The sequence below is a fragment of the Neoarius graeffei genome, chromosome 4 (assembly GCF_027579695.1).
Source record: "Neoarius graeffei isolate fNeoGra1 chromosome 4, fNeoGra1.pri, whole genome shotgun sequence".
NCBI classification, from domain to species: domain Eukaryota; kingdom Metazoa; phylum Chordata; class Actinopteri; order Siluriformes; family Ariidae; genus Neoarius; species Neoarius graeffei.
The window spans coordinates 30,922,608-30,949,910 of record NC_083572.1 but is presented as its reverse complement, the minus strand read 5'-3'; the positions used below and the strand labels follow the sequence as shown (position 1 = coordinate 30,949,910).

General features: G+C 42.9%; 2 protein-coding genes across 3 annotated transcripts; both read left to right on the top strand.

The window, feature by feature from the left end:
* Positions 1-987: 987 nt before the first annotated feature.
* LOC132884966 (uncharacterized) lies at positions 988-6,256 on the top strand. 2 transcript variants are annotated; one of them, XM_060919112.1, is made up of 2 exons: positions 988-3,959; positions 5,353-6,256. In XM_060919112.1, exons 1-2 carry the CDS (start codon positions 3,278-3,280, stop codon positions 5,388-5,390), a joined length of 720 nt encoding a protein of 239 aa, XP_060775095.1. In that variant the 5' UTR covers positions 988-3,277; the 3' UTR covers positions 5,391-6,256. The 2 variants fall into 2 exon arrangements, with proteins under 2 accessions (XP_060775095.1, XP_060775096.1); XM_060919113.1 differs by having other exon boundaries at positions 989-3,959; positions 5,368-6,256.
* Positions 6,257-21,870: 15,614 nt separating this feature from the next.
* LOC132884967 (uncharacterized) lies at positions 21,871-27,037 on the top strand. Its single transcript, XM_060919114.1, has 2 exons — positions 21,871-24,740; positions 26,149-27,037. The coding sequence occupies exons 1-2, from the start codon at positions 24,059-24,061 to the stop codon at positions 26,169-26,171; spliced, it is 705 nt and encodes a 234-aa protein (XP_060775097.1). The 5' UTR covers positions 21,871-24,058; the 3' UTR covers positions 26,172-27,037.
* The last annotated feature ends 266 nt before the right edge of the window (positions 27,038-27,303 follow it).

Genomic DNA, 27,303 nt, shown 5'->3' with positions numbered 1-27,303 from the left:
ATACTGTACTAATAACAGAAGCCTGGTGCATGGTGTAGTGTAATATATTACAAGTTGATCCGAGATTGAACTTTAATTAAAGATAAAGATCAAGTGTGACTGGGGAATGAAAATAGGTGGTTTTTGAGATTACGTTTAAAACTAATCATGGATGTAAAACTTTTAAGGTGGAGGGGGAGGTTATTCCATTCTATTACACATTTGTATTGTACACTCTTTTGGCCTAGGGATGTTCGCACTAGGGGGATATGTAGTTGGTCACATTGTCAAGTTTGGTAAGCATGAAATTGGGAATTAAAATTTAGAAAACTATCAAACGTATCTGGAAGAGAATTTCTAAGAAATTGGAAAGTGAAGATATTTAACTGAAGTCTATTGATATCAAAAATATTTAAAATCTTAAGCTTCATAAATAGAGGTAAAGAATGGGCATAAAAACTGGATCCGGTGCTGTAGTGTAGTTTTGTAGTTTAGGGGCTGTAGTGTAGTTTTGTAGGCACATCCCCATACAATATTTCCTTAGGTCAGATATGGGTATATTAAGCTATTATATATGGTGGTAATGGTTTGTTGAATAAGATGTTGTTTGATTTTTCCCATAAGTCCTGTAAGAATATAATCCTGAATACTCCTAAACCTACTCTTGTAAATGCGCGGCCCAAGGGTGACTGTCGTTTAGTGTAGCAGTTTAGGGTTTACTTTAGGCCAGCTACAATACAGTACGTGCTGCTCTGTACATTTTGCATTTCCACATGTTCTGTTCCCGTTTCATATCCTGATTTTGTCTATGTTTTTGTGTGAAACATCCTGTTGAACTGTGCATAACTCTTGTGTGACCTTGATACTGAGTGTGCAAAGCACATTCCGTAATTTTCCACTGCTGATACTCCCTACGCAGAGTGTATATAAAGCCCCGACGCAGCTGCGCGTTAGGGCACGACTGAGAATAAACCAGATTGATTTAACTCATGTGGTTTGCTCTCTTTTTGTCCTCGGAGTACTCCTTGTAACGCATCTGAACAGCACACAGCGCAATCCTAACAATTTGGTGACCCCGACGTGATACTCTCAATCAGGTAAGACATGTTTGATTGACTACCTGGTTGGAAGTAGCTCCGTAGTGCCCTAAGGAGGGCTTTGTTTTCCCTGGTTCGAGTCCAGGAAGAGCGCGCTATAGAAATTTGTGTAGCGCCCTAAGGAGGGCTTGGTTTTCCCTGGTTCGAGTCCAGGAAGAGCGCGCTATAGAAATTTAGATAAATATCTGCTGTTTGTTTCTGTTCAGATCCGTTTGCTTTACTGTACGATGGGGGGCTCGTATCCTAAACCTGAGGTCACAGACACCCCGGCGGAATGGATGAATAAGTGCGGTTTAGGCTATTACGTTACGCCGTGGCTGGACAATTTGGCTGGGTGGACGGAGGCAAATCCTCAGATTCCATAGTATCCCCGTGATGGGACGTTTAATCCAGGTTTCCTTGCTTCAGCGCACCGTATGATTTATGAAAGCTTAGGCGATCCGGATTGGGACCGCCCTTATATGCGCGCAGGGTATGATAAATGGTTTGACATGAAGAAGGTATGGGATAAATCAAAGGGTGTTTACACCCCGAGACCTGTTTTAAAGGCTATTCCAAAACCAAAACTTTCTCAGTCAACCTCCCATGTAAAAGCGAGGGAGGAATAGTTACGTCCCACTCATTCCTCATCTCACATACATGTCCAGTAAATTTGTTAGCACATGATTTAATGTGCAAATTAGAAGTAAATCTCACATCCACTCCAGATGGACTAACTATTGAAGTAAGTGAAATGTGCGGTGTGCAGTATGGGTTTGGAAGCCCTCTGTATGTGTATGTCTGGCAGCTCTGTTCAGATCAGCTCGCACATTTGAACACCTCATCAGTTGACACAGATTATATGATGAGGAGCGTTTGCTCGAAATAGTCGATGTGTTGCAACCTAGAAATGACGTCGCTGTGAATATAAAGGAAGAAATAGCTCCGGCTCAGGAAGGTGGCCGTCCGCGTCAGCGCACCGTGTCGATATTTTTTTTTGGAGGGACACACCGAATGCTTTGCAGCTCCTGCGTGAGCAGTTAACTAGGTATTTCTCCGCCTGATGTTTTTGCCCTATCCAGTTCTGTGCTGCCACATAACATTCTGAACGCTGCTTGTACGTCCCAAGCTCTTTCCCCCGTTCTCTCTGCTCTTCCTAACACCCTGTGGGCGGATCATAAGGACGATGTGGGCTCTGTGAGCTGCTCTCCGTATGAAGCTGTTATTAAACACTCTACACCTGTTTATGTTAAACAATACCCTCTGTCTCCTAGTAAGCTCAATGGTATTGACAATATTCTACAATCTCTTTTGCAGCAAGGTGTCGTGGTTCCTTGTGTCAGCCCGTATAACACCCCAGTGAACCCGGTCCCAAAACCGGATGGCACATGGCGCCTCACTCAAGACCTACGTAAAATAAATGAACTCATCGTTCCCGTGGCTCCAGTGGTCCCTGACGTTCTTTCTCTTATGTCTTCTATTCCGTGTGACCATGCTTATTTCTCTGTGATTGATTTGTGCTCTGCCTTTTACAGTGTTCCTGTGGGCCATGAGACTCAGCCCCTGTTTGCTTTCACACACAGGGGAAGACAATACACGTGGACGCGGTTGCCACAGGGTTTCATTGACTCACCGGCGGTCTTCACTGCCGTATTGCGGGACGCGCTGGCTGATCTCTGTCTTCCCCGGGGCTCCACGGTGCTCCAGTACGCGGATGATCTCCTGGTAACGGCGGAGGATCAAGACGCTTGTGCTGCCGCCACATTGTCTCTCCTCACACTCCTGGCGCAGAAGGGTTTCAAGGTCTCCCGCACGAAGTTGCAGTTTTGCCTCACAACTGTTCGCTACTTGGGACATGACCTCTCTCAGGGTTCCAGGAGGCTTAGCCCGGAACGCGTTCAAGTCATTATGGACACTCAGGTACCTGCAACCAAGCACGCTCTCATGGCATTTCTGGGCCTCATCAATTACTGTCGTCAATGGATCCCTGACTGTTCAATCTATGACAAGTGTTTGCGTTCAGCTATAAGTCACTCAGATCCTTTGACTCAGCCCCTGGTCTGGACTGAGGACAGGCTAACGGCCTTCAAGGCTCTGAAGCAAGCTTTGTGCTCCGCCCCTGCTCTCGGGCTGCCGAACTATCGTTTGCCGTTTCACCTGTATGTGTGCAATCAGAGGGGGACCGCCTCTGGGGTGCTGGCTCAGGAGCACGGGGGGGGGGCATGCGACCTTGCGCGTTTCTGTCTAAAACTCTTGACGCTGTGGCACAAGGGCTTCCTGGCTGTCTTAGGGCTGTTGCTGCGTGTGCTCTCATGGTCACGGACGCTGAAAAACTTGTTTTGTTGCATCCGCTCATTTTACACACTTCACATGACGTCGTGTACATTCTGCGGAATCTTAGCACTCAGCATTTGTCTGCTCAGCGTCGCTCTGGCTATGAGTTTATTCTTTTGGCCACAGAGCATCTCACTGTTAAGCCCTCCTCGTCGTTTGATTCTGTCGCCCACGCTCTTCAGCGTCTTCTTAACTCACAGGATGACGATGTTGCGTTTGACTCACATGACTGTCTTTCTAATATCGTTTTTGAGACTAGCATCCGCCCAGACTTACACTCCACCCCTCTTTCCACAGGCGATTCTCTTTTTGTAGATGGTTCCTGTTCCCGCCCTGCGGATGGTGTGTTCCTGTGTGGTTACTCTGTTTGTCGCCTCCCTGATGAAATTGTTGAAGCTCATTCTTTGCCTTTTTCTTCTGCTCAGGCTGCGGAGCTCTATGCTTTGACTCGTGCGTGTATTTTGGCTCAAGACACAGACGTTACTATTTACACCGACTCACGCTACGCTTTCGGCGTGGCGCACGACTTCGGCCGCATTTGGGCGTCTCGGGGGTTTACGACAGCCGACGGTAAGCCCATTTCTCATTCTTCACTTGTTACTGATTTAATCACCGCCTGTCTCCTTCCGTGCACGTTGGCCATTGTTAAGACACGCGCGCACACAAGAGGGGACTCATTTGAAGTAAAGGGCAATTCATTCGCTGATCGACTCGCTAAAGCTGCAGCCGCATCCGGTGTCCTGCCTCCAGGCTTTAATTGCGCTTTAGTTTCTACTGATCGCATGGTTAGCGCTGTCTTACCTGACATAGATCTCATTTCTATCCAGGCCTCGGCCTCTGTGGCAGATACGCAGTTCTGGGACGCCCAGGGCGCGACAGAGAAGAGTGGCGTTTTGCTTGACGCACAGGGCCGTCTTTGTTTACCTCGTCACTGTACTCCCTTTCTCGTCCGCGAGTTCCATGGTCCCACTCATCGCGGCCGAAGAGGGGTAGTGGAAGATATGAACAGAACATTCTGCATCAATAATTTGCACACAGACGCACACAACATTCTGGACAAGTGTTTAACGTGCGCCCAGAATAATCTATCTAAACCAGGCGCGGTACATCAGCACCTTCCCATACCCGACACGCCTTTCCAAGAATGGCAGATCGACTTCACTCACATGCCAAAGCAGGGCCCGTTCAAATACCTTTTGGTCATGATTGACAAATTTTCACGGTGGATTGAGGCTTTCCCGTGTAGCAAAGAGAACGCCCGAACAGCAGTGAACAAACTTACACAGGAAATTATCCCACGTTACGGTCTTCCGGTAGGAATTGACTCTGATAAGGGAACGCCGTTCACCTCTAAGGTAACGCAGGAGCTATGTAAAGACCTCAAGATCAATTGGCGTTTTCATATCCCATACCATCCACAGTCCTCTGGCATTGTGGAGCGCGCGAATAGAACAATTAAGGGTAAGTTGCGTAAGGCTATGCAAGACGCAGGCACGAAAAATTGGGTCCAAGTTTTACCGTTGGTCCTCGCTGATATGCGCATGACTGCTCAGGTCGCTCTCGACAATTTATCTCCGTACGAGCTCGTCATGGGACGCCCCTTTCCTGTCCCTTGGCGTAGAGGCATGCAGGTTATAGGAACGGGTGATCTTGAAGTACATCTCAGCGAGTACGCGGTGGGTCTCATGCGGGTGCTGGATGAGTATTGGGCGAGAGTAAATTCCAAAAAGCCTCCCATTCCAGAGGCACACACTCACCCCTTTGAGGTAGGGGACAGAGTTTTAGTAAAGAGATTCAGTAAACTAAACGCTCCCATGGAGGAGTCACCCTACAGTGGGCCCACCGATGTACTCGCTGTAACTCGCACGGCTGTGCTAACGGACCTTTTTCCACAGTGGATCCATGCCAGCAGAATAAAGAAGGCTCCAATGTAATAGAAATCTATATTGTTGATGCTTAACAGACTTTTGTGTTTCAGAAAGTTGCTGTGACAATAGCTGACGGCCTTTTCAGGGATCCCCTTCCAGCATCTGGAGCAATCCAGTTTCGGCTGATCTACAAAGAGGGGATGGTTGGTGAGTCTTGCAAAGTTCTGGGCTGAAGAGTCTGAAAAGCACGGGAGCCTGTGACATTTTTCGCCGTCTGCACCCTGTGAGCATTAGAGAACAAAGTCAGTGACCAGTATGACTTTCTTCATCATCGTGCTGATCTCAACGCTTGGGGCAGGGTTACCCGCACAAGCAATACACCGGGACCCAAGGGATAACGAGTTTTAGAAATATGTAAACTTCACTGTAAAAACATCAATGAATATGAGTAAACCCTGTTATGTGTGTTCTTTGTTACCCCATGACAGCAGCGCTCCTTTTCCGGTCCGAATAGCCCCGTCTAACTACTCTAAGGTTAATATGACATGGCTCAGCCTGTGGCCCGTTTCTTTTCCGTTGTTGCATGGATCGTATATATAATATGATGATCTCACACACAGGTTATGTCCCTGTGTCGGCCAAGACTGGGGTGTGAATAATACTCTGGGCTTGCGTCAGAGTATTAAAGAGGGGATTGTAAGAATATAATCCTGAATACTCCTAAACCTACTCTTGTAAATGCGCGGCCCAAGGGTGACTGTCGTTTAGTGTAGCAGTTTAGGGTTTACTTTAGGCCAGCTACAATACAGTACGTGCTGCTCTGTACATTTTGCATTTCCACATGTTCTGTTCCCGTTTCATATCCTGATTTTGTCTATGTTTTTGTGTGAAACATCCTGTTGAACTGTGCATAACTCTTGTGTGACCTTGATACTGAGTGTGCAAAGCACATTCCGTAATTTTCCACTGCTGATACTCCCTACGCAGAGTGTATATAAAGCCCCGACGCAGCTGCGCGTTAGGGCACGACTGAGAATAAACCAGATTGATTTAACTCATGTGGTTTGCTCTCTTTTTGTCCTCGGAGTACTCCTTGTAACGCATCTGAACAGCACACAGCGCAATCCTAACAAGTCCAATAGTTTTAGATATTTTTTTACATAACGTGGCTATATGTGGTTTCCAGGTCAGTTTGTCATCTATTATTACGCCTAAGAATTTAGCTTGACACTCTTGAGAAAGGGGCATACTTTTTAGTAAGATTTTTGCGTTATTTCTATTGTAGGTTTTATTTTTATTACAGAAAATAAGGAAGTATGTTTTTTTTGGCATTGATAGATAATTTGTTAACCTCGAACCAGATAACTTTTTCTAATTCTTGATTAGCTAATTTTATTAAAGTATTAAAATTTGAGTGCGAAAGGAAAAGATTGGAGTCATCTGCAGATAAGATAAAGATGATGATTGTGGAAGCTTGTGCAAGGTCATTGATGTAAATTAGAAATAGTAAAGGTTCTAAAATTGATCCCTGTGGTACTCCACATTGTACTGTTTTAAGTGTAGATTTAGTGTTGTTGATTGTTACATTGTTGTCTGTCAGATAGATAAGACGAGAACCAATTTAATGCAGAGTCACTTATGCCATATCGTTTTAATTTGCTGAGTAGAATAGAATGATTTACTGTGTCGAATGCTTTAGATAAATTGAGAAAAATCCCTATGGTGTACTTCACCTCACCCTCTCAACTATCCTCTTCACGCTCAGTTGCGCATAAGGCCGTAGTACTTTCCTTCCATTGTTTCCTGTCTTTAGCCACAATTCTTGCTTCTTCCCAGGTTTTCCACCCAGCTTCTCCTCTCTCCTTCTCGATTGAGCGCCTCCAGGTTGTTTTCGGCCTGCCCACCTTTCTCCTCCCATCGGGTTTCCACGTTAATGCTATTTGGCATGGCATTCTGAGGACGTGCCCAAGAAATCTCCATCTTCTTCTTCTTACCTCTACACTCATACGTACGGACCCTGTCTCATCGTTTAGCTCATCCATTGAAACTATGTATGGCCAGTAGATGCCCATGATTCTCTTGAGGCACTGGTATTGAAAGGAGTCAAGCTTTTCGTAGTCTTTTGCATTAGTCTTCCAGGTTTCGCTTCCATACAGTAGGACTGGTTTAACCAAGGTGTTGAATAGTTTTATCTTTGTCTTCTTGCTGTATTGTTTAGAGCCCCATATCATCTTCAACTTCCTGAAAGCTGCCTTGGCCTTGCCAAGTCTGCTGTCCATGTCTTTATCAGCGCCTCCGTCGGTACTTACACAGGCTCCAAGGTAGGTAAAGTCATTGGTTTCTTGGATGTTTTGACCATTTAGGAATTTGATCAGCTCTGGGTTCTTGCAGTTGACTTTCATAACTCGGGTCTTTGATTGGCTGATATTAAGTCCTATTCTCTGTGCTGCCTCCGATAGCTTTTTCGTCTTCCTTTGCATCTGACTTTGGTTGGTTGAAATAAGTGCAATGTCATCCGCAAAATCTAGGTCCTCTAGTTGACTGGTGAGTGTCCATCTGATCCCTGTGTTGGCTTGACTAGTTGTTTCACGTATTGCCCAATCAATGGCGAGTAGGAATAGAAAGCCTGACATTACATAACCTTGCTTGACGCCAGTTTTCACTTGGAACCACACAGATATTTGGCCTCCATCAAGAACTGCACATTCAGAGTTTTGGTATAGAAGTTGGATTATCCTGATGATCTTTGCTGGTATGCCATATAGCTTCATTATGTCCCAGAGGCTGTTTCTATGTAGCGAATCGAATGCTTTTTTGAAATCTATGAAGTTTAATATCAGGGAGGATTGCCATTCATATGTTTGTTAGATGATGTTACGTAGTATGAAAATCTGTTCGGTGGTACATCTTCCTTGATGGAATCCTGCTTGTTCTTGTCGTAGCTTTGCATCTGCTCCCTTTTTCATATGTTCCGTAAGAATCTTACCAAGGACTTTACTTGCGATGATAAGAAGTGTAATGCCTCTCCAGTTCGTACAGTTTCTTAGGTTTCCTTTCTTGGGTAGCTTGACAATTAACCCTTTTAACCATTCCAAGGGAACTTGTTCTTCTTTCCAAATCTGTTGGATTATTTCATGTAGCTTTTGGGTGGATATTTCAAGGTCTGCTTTAAGAAGCTCTGCTATAATGTTGTCAAAGCCACCTGCTTTTCCATTCCTTAGAGATCTGATACCCTGCCTAACTTCATCTTTACTGATTGGTTCTGTACTGATTTCATCTATTTCTGGGATTTCATCTGTCTCAATCAATATTGGGTCTGTTGGTGTTGCATGGTTGAGAATCTCTTCAAAGTGTTCTTTCCATCGAGCTAACCTGGCTGAATCTTCAGTGATTGTGTTTCCCTCTCTGTCGTTGATGGCGGTGGAGTTGCGGGGTTTATCGTTACAGATGTTTTTGGTTATTTCATATAAGATCTTCATGTTTCCCATATCTGCTGCTTTTTGAGCATCATCCATCTGCTCTTCAAGCCATCTTCATTTATCAGCTCTGAGATTTTTCTTAACTTCTTTATCTTTCTCCCTATATTTCATCCAAAGTTGGTTCTGGATTCTTTCTGACTTTGCGTTTTCTGCTTGAATTTTTAGGTGCTTTCTTCCTTCGATAATGGACCAAGAATCTTGACTGATCCACGGTTTGCTGTTTTTCTTTTTATTACCCAGTACTTTATCTGCTGGGTTGTTGTAAGCTTTGCTGAAACAGGTCCACTTGTTGTTAATATCACATTCTTCGTCTGCTTCTACATCCTCGAGGACTGAAAACTGGTTGTGGAGCTCTAACGAAAATGCCTTCCTAATTGATTCATTCTGTAGTTTGGTGTCGTCGTATTTTATTCGCGTGTTGATTGGTTTGATGGTTTTCTTGAGCTTGAGTTTTACCTTAGTTCTGACGAGCTGGTGGTCCGATCCAACGTCTGCACCTCTCATGACTCTTGTATCTTGAACTGATCTTCTAAATTGTTGATTGACTAGCACATGGTCTATCTGGTTGTGTATTTTCCCATCAGGGGATGTCCAGGTGTTCTTATGGATTTCTTTGTGAAGAAATAGAGTTCCTATGACAATAAGGTTGTTCATCTCACAGAAGTTGACAAGTCTTTCACTGTTGCTGTTCATGATTCCTGTACCTTCTTTTCCCATTACTCCTTCTCTGTTCCGATTTGATGACCCCACCTTCGCATTCATGTCTCCTGTTATCAGCAGAAGATCGTGTTTGGCTACCTTTTCGAAGACACTTTTTAGTTGTTCGTAAAATACATATTTGTCTTCGTCTTCTGCGTCCATTGTAGGCGCGTACACATGGATGATGGTGAGTTTGATGAATTTTGAATAGAATCGTGCCATGATTATACGTTCGTTGATAGGTTCCCATTCTAACAGTGCTGATTCAGCACGTCTAGACATCATAATTGCCACGCCGCTTCTGTGTATACCATCTTCTCTTCCAGAAAAGATAATCGTCTCACCTGTTGCCAGCGTCACCTTACCCGAGTCTGTCCATCTACATTCGCTGATTCCTAGAATGTCTAAGTTGTACTCTCTCATCACGTGTGCAATCTGTGCGGACTTCCCTAAAGCATACATCGTACCGTACGTACGTTCCAGTTACCAATATTAACAAAACTTTTGGGCTTCAGAAGTGACTCTATCGGTCGGGGGGTTTCAAAGGAGCTTTCACCCTCCGATGTCATCCAGCGCTGGTAGTCTGTGAACATCAAATCGTCATCTGGCCAGTCCCATCTTCATGCCCATATAATCCTTGGAAAGTATTTCAGGTTTCTGTAATAATATTGTTTTACAGGGAAGGGATATTAGCCCTTCGCCCAACCTGGAGGACCAGGTGTTGCAATTCGTCTGGCCTTTCACCTGGAACCTGCCCAGCAAGGTTGAACCTGCCAGGGACCGAGGTCCCCGCTGATTTAGCTTCCAGGATCCTTAAAGCACGCAGACCTCCCCAGGCGCAACACTTAGGGAGGCCCTATGGTGTACTCTTTGTTGTTTATAACTGAGGAAATTTTATCCATTAACTGAATCAGTGCCATAGAGGTGGAATAGCCCTTTAAGCCATATTGGTGTTTGTATAGGATGTTATTATGATCTAAATGTTTCAGAATACGGTTATATATTAATTTTTTGAGAACTTTAGATATACGGGGAGGACAGATATGGGTCGATAATTGTTGATATTGTGGATCACTACTTTTAAAGATGGGAGTAACCTTTGCAACTTTTAGTGAGTGAGGAACAACTCCATTTTGCAAGGAAAGAGTAAGAATGTGTGTAAGAGGGGCAATGAGATAGTAGGGCAGGGAAAGTTTTAGAACTTGAGCGCTTATTTCACCATGCCCAACAGCTGAACCTTTTAGGTTTTTGACGATGTCTGAGATTTCGGCATTAGTTGGTGGTATAAAGGTCGATAAATTAGATTCAACTTGTAAGGTAATGTAGTTCAGAGGGTCCTGTGGTCCTTTTTGTATTTTGCTTTCTAATGAAGGCCCAATATTGACAAAAAAATAATTGAATTCATTGCATAGTTCTTTTTTATTTTCGATAGTTTTATTTCCAATTTGAATTTTGTTTGTACTGGGTGTTTTCATTTTATCACGATTTAAGACGTCATTTATCATTCTCCATGTTTGTTTTATATTGGAAGCGGCTTCAGTAAACTTTCTGTTGTAGTATTCTTTCTTTGTAGTTCTAAGGAGATGATTTAGCTGATTTCGGTACTTTTTGTAAACACTGTGGTTAAGGGGTGTAGGGTTCTTGACATACTTAGCATAAAGTTTGTTTTTTCTGCGTATTGACTTTAATAGTCCGCTACTTAACCAAGGTTTTTTCCGAGAATGGTTGAAAATTTTTGCGCTTTTCTTAGGAAAACATTTTTCATATAAAGATCCGTACGTTTCAAGAAACTGATTGTAAGCTTTCTCTGTATCCACCTCGCTAAGTATGTTGTCCCAAACTATACCTGATAAGGATTCTGTAAATTTCTGGATGTTTGTCATGTTAATGAGACGGTAAGATATTTTGTCTGTCTTCCTAGGTGGTTCCACTAAATTAGATATAAGAAATATCGGAAAGTGATCCGATATGTCTGTTACCGTAATCCCAACCGTGTAGTCGATGTTAAGTGTGTTTGTGTATATGTTATCAATTAGGGTAGCAGAGTGTAGGGTAATCCTGGTAGGCTTGTATACAAGAGGGAAAAAGGAGTTAGAGAAAATGTTAATATGATCAGTAGTAGGGGAATGCGAAATTTTAAGTAAGTCTATGTTATAGTCTCCAAGAATGTAGCAAATACTCTTTTCTTTGTTGATGTTATTCAGGCATTCTGTCAATTGGTTATTAAACTGTTGGATGTCTGTATTAGGAGAACGATATACACAGCCAATGACGACTTTTTTCCCCTCATTACCATTTGAAAACAGTTCAACAAAAATACACTGCGTGCCCGATTCATCGATTTCAAATTCCAAGTCATTTCTTTCTATATAAGATAACATTTCTTATGTATATAGAACCCCCCCCACCTTATTCAGTCTACAGTGATGAATGCTTTTATACCCGGGTATAATATAATTGTGGATTATATTTTCAGTTAGCCAAGACTCTGTGAGAGCAATTACTGAGAACCTATGTTTTATAGAGTATAGATATTCATTGAGCTCCTCAAAGTGGCACAGAAGGCTCCTTACGTTTAAATGAAACAAAAAGATAATTGCTTTTTCTTGATTTACATGTATTGATGAATGAGTCAGTGTTGTAATACTGTGAAATGCTCTTAGAAGAACTACAGTAGTTATTAAAGAAATTTAAATCAGGGTCGAGAGACGAAAAGTGTGATTCACAGACATTTTCATTTAAGTCAAAAGGGTTAAAAACTAATGTACTTAAGTCACTGTTACTTATTTTTGAAGGTAGAGATGGCTGCTGTTCAGTAGTGGAGTTCATGAGGTTTGATTACCGGCGAATGACTTAGTCAAGTCTGGTTTCTTCATGTGTTGTCCCTCCTTGGTGTGTCTCTCGGTGGGTGCACGACCAGCCGATCATACCGTAAGTATGCCACGTTTCCTCTCTCTCTTGCTGCCCGCATTTCCGGTAGGAGTTCTTTCCTCTTTTGGCGTACTGCTTCCGAAAAGTCTTCGTTGATGTAGATGTTCGATCCTTTGAGGTACTTTGCTCTCTGCATAATGGCTTCTTTGTCTTTGTATTGGAGAAGTTTCACAACAATGGGTCGTGGCCGGCCATCTTCCTGAAATTTTCCATTACGATGAAAACGTTCGATTTCAGTCTTAAGTGGGTCGAGCTTGAGTTTGTCCTTGAGAATTTCTCTGACTTTCTGTTCACATTGGTTCCAGTTCTCGTTTGTTGTCAGGGACGCCGTCGATCAGAACGTTATTACGACGAGACTGGTTCTCCAAGTAATTGGATTTATGAAGGATCGTGTTGATATCAGCTTCTAGACGATCTATTTTCGTCTCAAGTTCCTTGATATTGTGGCTCTGGTCATGTTGTTTTGCTTTACCGTCTTGAATTTCCGCCTGGGAGAATTGTAAACTGTCCTTTATTTCCTGCACCTCGCGGATGAGACTGTCCATTCTTTTGTTGTTTGTATCTATTACTGTTGCGATGAAAGATGGATGGCTGGTGGATTGTTGTCTCATCAACAAGTCCTCATATTTTGCCCTTTGTTGATCTAGCATTTCTTTCAGGGTACCAAGAGTGACTACGTCCTCATCAGTTTATTGTTTTTGTCCTCGAGTAGGCATGGTGTCAATGGTATGTAGGAATTTAAAAATCACAATTCCCACCTGGATAGATCTAATTAGCGGAATCCAATGTAAATTTGGCGGGAGTGGGGATGGACACACCACGCCGTGGGGGCTCCTTTTAAGGAGCCTGCTGCGGTTAATCCGCGTGAAACAGAAGTATAGACAACTCGTTTCCGGGCTCGCCAGGCCGATCACTAGTTGTTGGGGCAAAACTGGCTTCAAGTCGCTTCAAATTGGCCAGATTGTTAAAATGATGGTTTGAAGGCGATCTCCGTAGTCCTTGAATATCCAATTTACAAGGATATCTTGTTAGTTTAATTAAAAGTCGTAAAAATTTGCCTTTTTTTGCTGATAGTTACGGAGCTGTAAAAACCGGCGTCGTTAACCTCTGGCGCATGCGCACTCAAAGGGAGTTTCACCTCTCATCCCAGATGATGAAGCCTTTTGGATGATAGGTGAAACGTCTTCAAAGACTTAAAACCAAGTCCAGTTACATTCAATTCAATTTCATCGAGAGATTCCTGAGGACCTCAGAAAAGGTTACAAAACCATCTCTAAAGAGTTTGGACTACAGTCAGACAGATTATGTACAAGTGGAGGAAATTCACATCCATTGTTACCGTTGTTACCCTCCTCAGGAGTGGTTGATGGGGTCTTGGTTAAAATGAAAAGTGTTATGTTTGGAGAAAGGAAACATAATATTATGTTTTATTGGATCATCTTATGCTGCATTCCAGCATAAGAACCTTATGTGAAACATGGTGGTGATGGTGGTAGTATCATTATTTGGGCCTGTTTTGCTGTATCTGGGCCAGGATGTATTGCCATTATTAATGGAACAATAATTCTGAATCATACCAGCAAATTCTAAAGGAAAATATCTGGACATCTGTCCCTGAACTAAATCTCAAGAGAAAATGGATCATGCAGCAAAATGACCCTTAGCATACAAGTCGTTCTCGTAAGGAATTGTTAAAAAAAAATAGTAGTCTGGACCTTAATCCAATAGAAACGTTGTGGAAGGACCTGAACTGAGCAGTTCATGTGAGGAATCCCAACAACATCCTAGTGTTAAAGCTGTTACATATTGACGAATTGGCTAAAATTCAAGTCGATGTGCAGAAATGATCAACAGTTACTAGAAACGTTTAGTTGGAGTTATTGCTGCACAAGAGTCACACTAGAACCTGAAAGGAAAAATTCACATACTTTTGCCACTGATCCAATATGTAATATTGGATCATTTTCTTCAGTAAATAAATGACCAAGAATAATATTTTTGGATAATTTGTTTGATATGGTTATTTTCATCTACTTTTAGGATGTGTGAGAAACTCTGATGTTTTAGGTCATACTTATGCAGAAATCTAGAAATTTAACTTTGAAGCGTCATTTTAGTAATCAAGCCCAAACTTGGGTTGAGGGTCGGTTGCATTGTTCCCTAGAAAAACCTCTAGAATAAAAGAGGAAAGAAGAGCAAGAAAATCTGAGCTCATTTGGATGCATCCATTTGTATTGCTGATATTAATGATACAAATCATAATTAAACTATCTAATTATTTAAATAAAAAGAACGTGTCCATTAGATGCTAATCAAATAATGTCTGCTGAAAAGGGCCCTACATCCATCTCTTTGCTGAGAGAATATTTTCCTTTTTGTTTCATATGTTAAGCAGTTAAGCAGCTTCATATCGCTCTCATCCTGTGTAGGATTCAAGCTGTTTGTCAACATTATATATTTCCATATAACAGTATTAGAGGCTTTTAACATTGCAGGTTTTGTCTGTCTCTTTCTTGGGTGTTTTCTCTTTAGTTGCTTTATCATTTCTATTTTTTAATTGGTGTGTGATTCTCTCTCTCCTCTTATTTCCAAACTTATTTGTTCTAATGCTGCCATCCCTGTAGGATTGCCTGCTGCAGAAAGTATGTATTCCATGGATTCTGACATCACTGCCTCTGGTCTAATTTATGTTGCTCTGTCACTGTAGTAGAGCTTTACACTTCAACACTTATCCTTGCTATTATTCCATCCAAACATCTCTAGGCTGAGACTCAGCATTTAACTGCATGTGTGATTAAAAGTGCCTCTCCAATGTCATTATTAATGAATGTTCTTCCAGTTCTCACTTTGATTGTAGTTTTAAAACCTGAATGTTTCATGTGTTTTGAACCTATTTTACTTATTTTATTTTCATGCTAGTGTTCCAAGTCTGAAGACACTGTTGTATGTAACATCAGCCTACATGTGGGTTCTTTAAAAAAAAAAAAAAAATCCACACTGAATGCCTCTGTTTGTGGCATTCTCAACTTTTGTCTGTGTTTTATTTGTCCTGTCTTGTGTGTAATATTTATGTGATTAAGCTTGATGTTTAAGCTGTTATTGTCCATTTTGGTGTTCTTTCTTAACATGTATGTGCATATGTCCATGCATGTGTGAATTTGTAGGGGCAGTTTCTCAGGTTCTGGATAGTCTAGAAGAGAGCCATGCACTGACTGATTGCAGTGAGAAAGATCTGGATTTCATGCACAGCGTTTTCCAGGACCAACATTTACACACATTGTTGGATGTAAGGACCCTACATATACACATTACAAATATCTTTATCACTTGCACTCTTATCGCTGTGCATTCTCTGCTGCTCTTGATATTAGTGTACATGAAACCCATTCAGGAAATCTGTTTCTCTTCTGATCACGTCTTATTTGGCTTTTTTCCCCAGAAAATAAGCTGCAGTATGACAGCTGTACATTTATTCATTTGACTGATGCTTTTAGCTAAAGTGATTTACAATATTGAGAAAGCATGTTTATAATCGACACAATTATGGCTTGAGGGTCTTAACCAAGAACACAATAGTAGCGCTCTGCCAGTTGCAACCATCTGATCACTATCTTGCATCATCCTTCGGCCTCAGCCGAGATATATTGCCCAAAGTTTTTCCACACATTCCTGTCAGTCACTGGAAATTTCAGGTCCTGTACCCTGATTCAAGTGTCTCTTGATATTAGGTAGGGGTAGGCTAACTTTCTTGACCTCACTGGGTGGTGCTCCAGAGGAGAGAAGGTGGGATATCGCCTCCCCCTCAGCTCTAAAACAGTGCCCCGTAAAGAGGATTTTTCTTGATTTGATTCTCATTTTCGTGATGTCACATGCGGGACGCCTCCTTCTGAATCCTACGTCAGCGCTGGTTTGTTTATGAGAAAACGACCTGGTGGTTTTCTGCAAATTTCTTCAACGTTATCACGTAATTATTAAAATGGTTAACAGATGTATCATAGGAGGGTGTAGCAACACCAATCTTGATGGGATTAGTATTCATCATTTTCCAAAAGACCGGACAATGAGAGAGAAATGGGAGCGCTTCGTGCGAGGCACCCGGAAAAATTGGCTACATGCTACAGACTACAGCATTATTTGCGGTGCTCACTTCACAAGACCCAACGACTTTGAGAACTATTTGCAGTGGGAAATGGGCTTCGCAAGGCAACTTGATCTGAAAAAAGATGCAGTTCCATCTGTCAGAATGCCCAAAGCAACACCGTCTCCATCTGTGTCAGCGTCACCAAAGGAGCCAGCCGTGTTTGTCTCCCCTGACAGAAGGCGAAGTGCCGCATCCACTGAGGCCCTCGAAGCCGAGGACCAAGCAGAGCCGAGAAAAAGACCAAGAAAATCGGCAATTCACAAGTTGACCGTTGCCAGGGTAAGAAATAATTCTGACATCTCATTATATTCTTCATCCAAAGGTGAAATAACATTGCGCTCAGGTGACAATTCCATATTTCAATGCAAAATTGCTAGCTGGGTCATTCCATGTCAATTCACACACCCTCCCCAGTGACACCTCTTCAATTTGCCTGATATTTATTTTATTAGTGCCTTATGATGTCAAAAGAAAGAATCCAAAATTTTAGCTTCCTAGCTGGAACAGTTTTTGAATTTTGGCCCTTCAAAGTTTGGGTGCCACGCCCACTTTTGGGGTCCGGGAATTGTATACTTAATTTGCAAGCATTTTTGGAGGCCCATATCTTTTGTTCTAAGGGGAATATAGACCTGTAAATTGATATATCTATGTATTCTGGCCCTGTCTATCAGATTCTGCACCTAAAAATAGCACAAGTTGACTAACTTTAGAGATATTAACCCCTTAAAAATGGATTTTTTTAATGACAAATTTTCTTTTGACATTTTGGGGGTCCATATCTTGGAAAGTTTTTGTGTTGATATGGTTTCAACTGATTTATCATTATATTTGGGAACTCTACTGTGTACTTAGAGAGTTTCAGGGCACTCAGAGGTTTGGTGGGGGTACAGGAGGGCCCCAAATATGGCTTCGGGACAAAATTACCATTTGGTACGCCCTACTTCAGGCAATTAGTTGGCCATGTGGGCACATGATGACTGGAATGAGCCTTTAACCCTATCAACAGACACCTTTTATCAAACTTTTAAGCCAATAAAATATTTGATTATCCAACTCCTTCAATATAAACTAAGCATTTGTATATGGTACTATTTTTGCATATTTTCTGAAAAATCCTAAGTCCGGAAGGTAGGTCAACTGTTGTTTTGACTGCTTATTCATGTTTAAGATAGTAAAAGCACACCCATATAGTGATTTTAATCTATGGGAAGATTATTTATACCCAATACCCCATTAGTTATATTGACAATTACAAGGGATAAACCCTTTCCCGGCTGCTTCACGATGCTGTTTTTTTTTTTTTTTTTACGTTTGACACCTTTCCCTGTATCCAACCAAACTCTGACCACTACACACTTTCCACTTTTTACTAATTGATATGCTAATTTCCCCCACATGAGTGGCTAGGGGCCCCTTCCCCTTTTCTTGAAAAAAAAAAAAACCTGATGAGTCTAGGTTTAACTTCCAGATTGGATGTCAGAACAAATGTAGTAAAGCAACCAGGATGTTTTTCTTGGGATCATCCCCTTGTTTGCATCTTTCCCTTTCCTGTTTGAAAGATGCATTTAACTCATCTCATCTCATTATCTCTAGCCGCTTTATCCTTCTACAGGGTCGCAGGCAAGCTGGAGCCTATCCCAGCTGACTACGGGTGAAAGGCGGGGTACACCCTGGACAAGTCGCCAGGTCATCACAGGGCTGACACATAGACACAGACAACCATTCACACTCACATTCACACCTACGGTCAATTTAGAGTCACCAGTTAACCTAACCTGCATGTCTTTGGACTGTGGGGGAAACCGGAGCACCCGGAGGAAACCCATGCGGACACGGGGAGAACATGCAAACTCCACACAGAAAGGCCCTCGCCGGCCCCGGGGCTCGAACCCAGGACCTTCTTGCTGTGAGGCGACAGCGCTAGATCGGGCCAAAAATCGGGCCAAAAATCGGGCCAAAAATCGCACAGTGTATGCCCAGCTTAAATGGTCAAGGCAAGGTTCAAAAGGCTAGGGAAAACAAGAAAGCATAGAAACAAAGACTGTAACTGGGAGAACACCATTGCAGATAACTAATCACATCACCACAATACAATACAAATGCCAAGCCACTGAAGAGGAAAAAAAACAAACCAGATCTTATGAAGGGGAACTCATCAAGGGAAACACAAGACCAGTGTGCACAGGAAATCAGTGAAACAACCAAGGAAGACATTCAAACTATGAGGGCAGTTTCCATCTAGCAGTCTGGAAGGAAATTGTCCATGGTAGATGTGACATGCACACAAAGCACGACCATCTCTTGGTAAAGATGTTTTTGAAATGCATGTGCACGCACACTTAATAGTAAGATAAATAAAATATCTTATGATTAAAGGTATAATTTAAGATTTTTGGGTTAATTTTGTTGATTGTGGTTTTGTCTGGTTTGCATAGGGTTTGAAAAAGTTTTGTATTTCTTATTGTTATAAAGGAGAGGGATCGCTATGCCTACAAGATCCACCTGCCTGAGACTGTGGAACAGCTGAGGAAGTTCAATGCGAGGAGAAAGCTGAAGGTTCAGCATTTAGTGATTATTACCTTACATAGGATACCCGTTTACCATTTATGTAACAGATCATGTTGCATATCACTTTTACATTTGTTTATGGGACCATCCAGTAAGTCATACATTATAATAGAATAGATAATTATGAGGATAAATGTATAAAGATGTATAAATGTTAAAAAAAAAATTACAAAGATAATCTCTCTTCAATGACGTATATTGATTTTCAAGGTTTACTAATCAGTCCGTGTTATTAACAAAACAGCTCATAACTGCAGACTTAAAAGAAAAGGAGAATATTTTAGAGTATCTGAACCTGCTAATAGAATGCTGCTGATTTTAGGTCAGTGAGTATAAAATTCTGCTTCAGAGAGACAGCAGCTTAAGCTTTAAGAAACACAAGCCATTGCCTGCAGCGAATCTTTTTTTGTTTGTTTTTTTTTAATCGTAACCAGTTGCAAAAGCCATATGGTGAGGAGCAAGCATGCTACATATTGTGAAATATAGCTTTAAGAGCTTACTGCTGTGTTAAGAAAAAGGAGATACACAGGAGTTGGACATGCACTGCTCCTGGACTAGTTCAGAGCTGATACTGAGCTGGAATTTACAGTGGTGCTTTAAAGTTTGTGAACCCTTTAGTATTTTCTGTATATCCTAATGCACATGTCCTAAAAGTAGATAGAGTGAACCCAACTAAACAAATGAGGCAAAAATATTCTTGGTCATTTATTTTTTGAGGTCAACGATCCAATATCACATCTGTGAATGGCAAAATTAGGATTAGCAGTTAATTTAAAGGTAAAATTAGAGTCAGGTGTTTTCAAACAATGGGATGTCAATCAGGTGTGAGTGGGCAACCTATTTTATTTAAAGAGCAGGAATCTACCAAAGTTTGCTTTTCACAACACATTTTTGTGGAAGTGCATCTCCAGTAGCGGAGATTCCTGAGAATATTCTCATTCATCCAGGTTATGGTTATCTCAGGGAAACTGAATCGAACACAACTGGGCTTGGTTTTAAGTCTTTGAAGACGTTTTATTTTATTTTATTTATTTGCACATGATAAAAGAAATTACAAAAAAAACCACCCATAAATGGAACAAAAACAGAAAATGTGCTGGGGGAAGAAGAAAAGCCTCAATGGCTTTGTTCTAAGTCTTCCCCCATTTAAATTAACAAGTAATGGGGGCGTCGTGGCTCAGGTGGATAAGGTGCCATACCATAAATCCGGGGTCATTTCCCGATCCCTCCCCGTCTCTCTCTCCCGCTCATTTCCTGTCTCTACACTGTCCTATCCAATAAAGGTGAAAAAAGCCCAAAAAAAAACTTTAAAAAAAAATTAACAAGTAAGTAATACAAATTTAACAAATTAGAGAACAACAATATTAACAATAGTAAATAATAAATTTTGATAATATAATAATTGATAACATATGAAATTATACATTAAACTATAACTGATATCATAACTAAAATCTCATCTCATCTCATTATCTCTAGCCGCTTTATCCTTCTACAGGGTCGCAGGCAAGCTGGAGCCTATCCCAGCTGACTACGGGCGAAAGGCGGGGTACACCCTGGACAAGTCCATAACTAAAATAACAGATATAAACAAAATATCAATTGCAGATAAAATATAAATGAGTAAAAATAAGAAACAAATAAAATGTAACCTAGGATCTATACATAAAATAAAAAAATTATAATTAATTTCAAATGGTGAAAAAATACTGTACTAATAACAGAAGCCTGGTGCATGGTGTAGTGTAATATATTACAAGTTGATCCGAGATTGAACTTTAATTAAAGATAAAGATCAAGTGTGACTGGGGAATGAAAATAGGTGGTTTTTGAGATTACGTTTAAAACTAATCATGGATGTAAAACTTTTAAGGTGGAGGGGGAGGTTATTCCATTCTATTACACATTTGTATTGTACACTCTTTTGGCCTGGGGATGTTCGCACTAGGGGGATATGTAGTTGGTCACATTGTCAAGTTTGGTAAGCATGAAATTGGGAATTAAAATTTAGAAAACTATCAAACGTATCTGGAAGAGAATTTCTAAGAAATTGGAAAGTGAAGATATTTAACTGAAGTCTATTGATATCAAAAATATTTAAAATCTTAAGCTTCATAAATAGAGGTAAAGAATGGGCATAAAAACTGGATCCGGTGCTGTAGTGTAGTTTTGTAGTTTAGGGGCTGTAGTGTAGTTTTGTAGGCACATCCCCATACAATATTTCCTTAGGTCAGATATGGGTATATTAAGCTATTATATATGGTGGTAATGGTTTGTTGAATAAGATGTTGTTTGATTTTTCCCATAAGTCCTGTAAGAATATAATCCTGAATACTCCTAAACCTACTCTTGTAAATGCGCGGCCCAAGGGTGACTGTCGTTTAGTGTAGCAGTTTAGGGTTTACTTTAGGCCAGCTACAATACAGTACGTGCTGCTCTGTACATTTTGCATTTCCACATGTTCTGTTCCCGTTTCATATCCTGATTTTGTCTATGTTTTTGTGTGAAACATCCTGTTGAACTGTGCATAACTCTTGTGTGACCTTGATACTGAGTGTGCAAAGCACATTCCGTAATTTTCCACTGCTGATACTCCCTACGCAGAGTGTATATAAAGCCCCGACGCAGCTGCGCGTTAGGGCACGACTGAGAATAAACCAGATTGATTTAACTCATGTGGTTTGCTCTCTTTTTGTCCTCGGAGTACTCCTTGTAACGCATCTGAACAGCACACAGCGCAATCCTAACAATTTGGTGACCCCGACGTGATACTCTCAATCAGGTAAGACATGTTTGATTGACTACCTGGTTGGAAGTAGCTCCGTAGTGCCCTAAGGAGGGCTTTGTTTTCCCTGGTTCGAGTCCAGGAAGAGCGCGCTATAGAAATTTGTGTAGCGCCCTAAGGAGGGCTTGGTTTTCCCTGGTTCGAGTCCAGGAAGAGCGCGCTATAGAAATTTAGATAAATATCTGCTGTTTGTTTCTGTTCAGATCCGTTTGCTTTACTGTACGATGGGGGGCTCGTATCCTAAACCTGAGGTCACAGACACCCCGGCGGAATGGATGAATAAGTGCGGTTTAGGCTATTACGTTACGCCGTGGCTGGACAATTTGGCTGGGTGGACGGAGGCAAATCCTCAGATTCCATAGTATCCCCGTGATGGGACGTTTAATCCAGGTTTCCTTGCTTCAGCGCACCGTATGATTTATGAAAGCTTAGGCGATCCGGATTGGGACCGCCCTTATATGCGCGCAGGGTATGATAAATGGTTTGACATGAAGAAGGTATGGGATAAATCAAAGGGTGTTTACACCCCGAGACCTGTTTTAAAGGCTATTCCAAAACCAAAACTTTCTCAGTCAACCTCCCATGTAAAAGCGAGGGAGGAATAGTTACGTCCCACTCATTCCTCATCTCACATACATGTCCAGTAAATTTGTTAGCACATGATTTAATGTGCAAATTAGAAGTAAATCTCACATCCACTCCAGATGGACTAACTATTGAAGTAAGTGAAATGTGCGGTGTGCAGTATGGGTTTGGAAGCCCTCTGTATGTGTATGTCTGGCAGCTCTGTTCAGATCAGCTCGCACATTTGAACACCTCATCAGTTGACACAGATTATATGATGAGGAGCGTTTGCTCGAAATAGTCGATGTGTTGCAACCTAGAAATGACGTCGCTGTGAATATAAAGGAAGAAATAGCTCCGGCTCAGGAAGGTGGCCGTCCGCGTCAGCGCACCGTGTCGATATTTTTTTTTGGAGGGACACACCGAATGCTTTGCAGCTCCTGCGTGAGCAGTTAACTAGGTATTTCTCCGCCTGATGTTTTTGCCCTATCCAGTTCTGTGCTGCCACATAACATTCTGAACGCTGCTTGTACGTCCCAAGCTCTTTCCCCCGTTCTCTCTGCTCTTCCTAACACCCTGTGGGCGGATCATAAGGACGATGTGGGCTCTGTGAGCTGCTCTCCGTATGAAGCTGTTATTAAACACTCTACACCTGTTTATGTTAAACAATACCCTCTGTCTCCTAGTAAGCTCAATGGTATTGACAATATTCTACAATCTCTTTTGCAGCAAGGTGTCGTGGTTCCTTGTGTCAGCCCGTATAACACCCCAGTGAACCCGGTCCCAAAACCGGATGGCACATGGCGCCTCACTCAAGACCTACGTAAAATAAATGAACTCATCGTTCCCGTGGCTCCAGTGGTCCCTGACGTTCTTTCTCTTATGTCTTCTATTCCGTGTGACCATGCTTATTTCTCTGTGATTGATTTGTGCTCTGCCTTTTACAGTGTTCCTGTGGGCCATGAGACTCAGCCCCTGTTTGCTTTCACACACAGGGGAAGACAATACACGTGGACGCGGTTGCCACAGGGTTTCATTGACTCACCGGCGGTCTTCACTGCCGTATTGCGGGACGCGCTGGCTGATCTCTGTCTTCCCCGGGGCTCCACGGTGCTCCAGTACGCGGATGATCTCCTGGTAACGGCGGAGGATCAAGACGCTTGTGCTGCCGCCACATTGTCTCTCCTCACACTCCTGGCGCAGAAGGGTTTCAAGGTCTCCCGCACGAAGTTGCAGTTTTGCCTCACAACTGTTCGCTACTTGGGACATGACCTCTCTCAGGGTTCCAGGAGGCTTAGCCCGGAACGCGTTCAAGTCATTATGGACACTCAGGTACCTGCAACCAAGCACGCTCTCATGGCATTTCTGGGCCTCATCAATTACTGTCGTCAATGGATCCCTGACTGTTCAATCTATGACAAGTGTTTGCGTTCAGCTATAAGTCACTCAGATCCTTTGACTCAGCCCCTGGTCTGGACTGAGGACAGGCTAACGGCCTTCAAGGCTCTGAAGCAAGCTTTGTGCTCCGCCCCTGCTCTCGGGCTGCCGAACTATCGTTTGCCGTTTCACCTGTATGTGTGCAATCAGAGGGGGACCGCCTCTGGGGTGCTGGCTCAGGAGCACGGGGGGGGGGCATGCGACCTTGCGCGTTTCTGTCTAAAACTCTTGACGCTGTGGCACAAGGGCTTCCTGGCTGTCTTAGGGCTGTTGCTGCGTGTGCTCTCATGGTCACGGACGCTGAAAAACTTGTTTTGTTGCATCCGCTCATTTTACACACTTCACATGACGTCGTGTACATTCTGCGGAATCTTAGCACTCAGCATTTGTCTGCTCAGCGTCGCTCTGGCTATGAGTTTATTCTTTTGGCCACAGAGCATCTCACTGTTAAGCCCTCCTCGTCGTTTGATTCTGTCGCCCACGCTCTTCAGCGTCTTCTTAACTCACAGGATGACGATGTTGCGTTTGACTCACATGACTGTCTTTCTAATATCGTTTTTGAGACTAGCATCCGCCCAGACTTACACTCCACCCCTCTTTCCACAGGCGATTCTCTTTTTGTAGATGGTTCCTGTTCCCGCCCTGCGGATGGTGTGTTCCTGTGTGGTTACTCTGTTTGTCGCCTCCCTGATGAAATTGTTGAAGCTCATTCTTTGCCTTTTTCTTCTGCTCAGGCTGCGGAGCTCTATGCTTTGACTCGTGCGTGTATTTTGGCTCAAGACACAGACGTTACTATTTACACCGACTCACGCTACGCTTTCGGCGTGGCGCACGACTTCGGCCGCATTTGGGCGTCTCGGGGGTTTACGACAGCCGACGGTAAGCCCATTTCTCATTCTTCACTTGTTACTGATTTAATCACCGCCTGTCTCCTTCCGTGCACGTTGGCCATTGTTAAGACACGCGCGCACACAAGAGGGGACTCATTTGAAGTAAAGGGCAATTCATTCGCTGATCGACTCGCTAAAGCTGCAGCCGCATCCGGTGTCCTGCCTCCAGGCTTTAATTGCGCTTTAGTTTCTACTGATCGCATGGTTAGCGCTGTCTTACCTGACATAGATCTCATTTCTATCCAGGCCTCGGCCTCTGTGGCAGATACGCAGTTCTGGGACGCCCAGGGCGCGACAGAGAAGAGTGGCGTTTTGCTTGACGCACAGGGCCGTCTTTGTTTACCTCGTCACTGTACTCCCTTTCTCGTCCGCGAGTTCCATGGTCCCACTCATCGCGGCCGAAGAGGGGTAGTGGAAGATATGAACAGAACATTCTGCATCAATAATTTGCACACAGACGCACACAACATTCTGGACAAGTGTTTAACGTGCGCCCAGAATAATCTATCTAAACCAGGCGCGGTACATCAGCACCTTCCCATACCCGACACGCCTTTCCAAGAATGGCAGATCGACTTCACTCACATGCCAAAGCAGGGCCCGTTCAAATACCTTTTGGTCATGATTGACAAATTTTCACGGTGGATTGAGGCTTTCCCGTGTAGCAAAGAGAACGCCCGAACAGCAGTGAACAAACTTACACAGGAAATTATCCCACGTTACGGTCTTCCGGTAGGAATTGACTCTGATAAGGGAACGCCGTTCACCTCTAAGGTAACGCAGGAGCTATGTAAAGACCTCAAGATCAATTGGCGTTTTCATATCCCATACCATCCACAGTCCTCTGGCATTGTGGAGCGCGCGAATAGAACAATTAAGGGTAAGTTGCGTAAGGCTATGCAAGACGCAGGCACGAAAAATTGGGTCCAAGTTTTACCGTTGGTCCTCGCTGATATGCGCATGACTGCTCAGGTCGCTCTCGACAATTTATCTCCGTACGAGCTCGTCATGGGACGCCCCTTTCCTGTCCCTTGGCGTAGAGGCATGCAGGTTATAGGAACGGGTGATCTTGAAGTACATCTCAGCGAGTACGCGGTGGGTCTCATGCGGGTGCTGGATGAGTATTGGGCGAGAGTAAATTCCAAAAAGCCTCCCATTCCAGAGGCACACACTCACCCCTTTGAGGTAGGGGACAGAGTTTTAGTAAAGAGATTCAGTAAACTAAACGCTCCCATGGAGGAGTCACCCTACAGTGGGCCCACCGATGTACTCGCTGTAACTCGCACGGCTGTGCTAACGGACCTTTTTCCACAGTGGATCCATGCCAGCAGAATAAAGAAGGCTCCAATGTAATAGAAATCTATATTGTTGATGCTTAACAGACTTTTGTGTTTCAGAAAGTTGCTGTGACAATAGCTGACGGCCTTTTCAGGGATCCCCTTCCAGCATCTGGAGCAATCCAGTTTCGGCTGATCTACAAAGAGGGGATGGTTGGTGAGTCTTGCAAAGTTCTGGGCTGAAGAGTCTGAAAAGCACGGGAGCCTGTGACATTTTTCGCCGTCTGCACCCTGTGAGCATTAGAGAACAAAGTCAGTGACCAGTATGACTTTCTTCATCATCGTGCTGATCTCAACGCTTGGGGCAGGGTTACCCGCACAAGCAATACACCGGGACCCAAGGGATAACGAGTTTTAGAAATATGTAAACTTCACTGTAAAAACATCAATGAATATGAGTAAACCCTGTTATGTGTGTTCTTTGTTACCCCATGACAGCAGCGCTCCTTTTCCGGTCCGAATAGCCCCGTCTAACTACTCTAAGGTTAATATGACATGGCTCAGCCTGTGGCCCGTTTCTTTTCCGTTGTTGCATGGATCGTATATATAATATGATGATCTCACACACAGGTTATGTCCCTGTGTCGGCCAAGACTGGGGTGTGAATAATACTCTGGGCTTGCGTCAGAGTATTAAAGAGGGGATTGTAAGAATATAATCCTGAATACTCCTAAACCTACTCTTGTAAATGCGCGGCCCAAGGGTGACTGTCGTTTAGTGTAGCAGTTTAGGGTTTACTTTAGGCCAGCTACAATACAGTACGTGCTGCTCTGTACATTTTGCATTTCCACATGTTCTGTTCCCGTTTCATATCCTGATTTTGTCTATGTTTTTGTGTGAAACATCCTGTTGAACTGTGCATAACTCTTGTGTGACCTTGATACTGAGTGTGCAAAGCACATTCCGTAATTTTCCACTGCTGATACTCCCTACGCAGAGTGTATATAAAGCCCCGACGCAGCTGCGCGTTAGGGCACGACTGAGAATAAACCAGATTGATTTAACTCATGTGGTTTGCTCTCTTTTTGTCCTCGGAGTACTCCTTGTAACGCATCTGAACAGCACACAGCGCAATCCTAACAAGTCCAATAGTTTTAGATATTTTTTTACATAACGTGGCTATATGTGGTTTCCAGGTCAGTTTGTCATCTATTATTACGCCTAAGAATTTAGCTTGACACTCTTGAGAAAGGGGCATACTTTTTAGTAAGATTT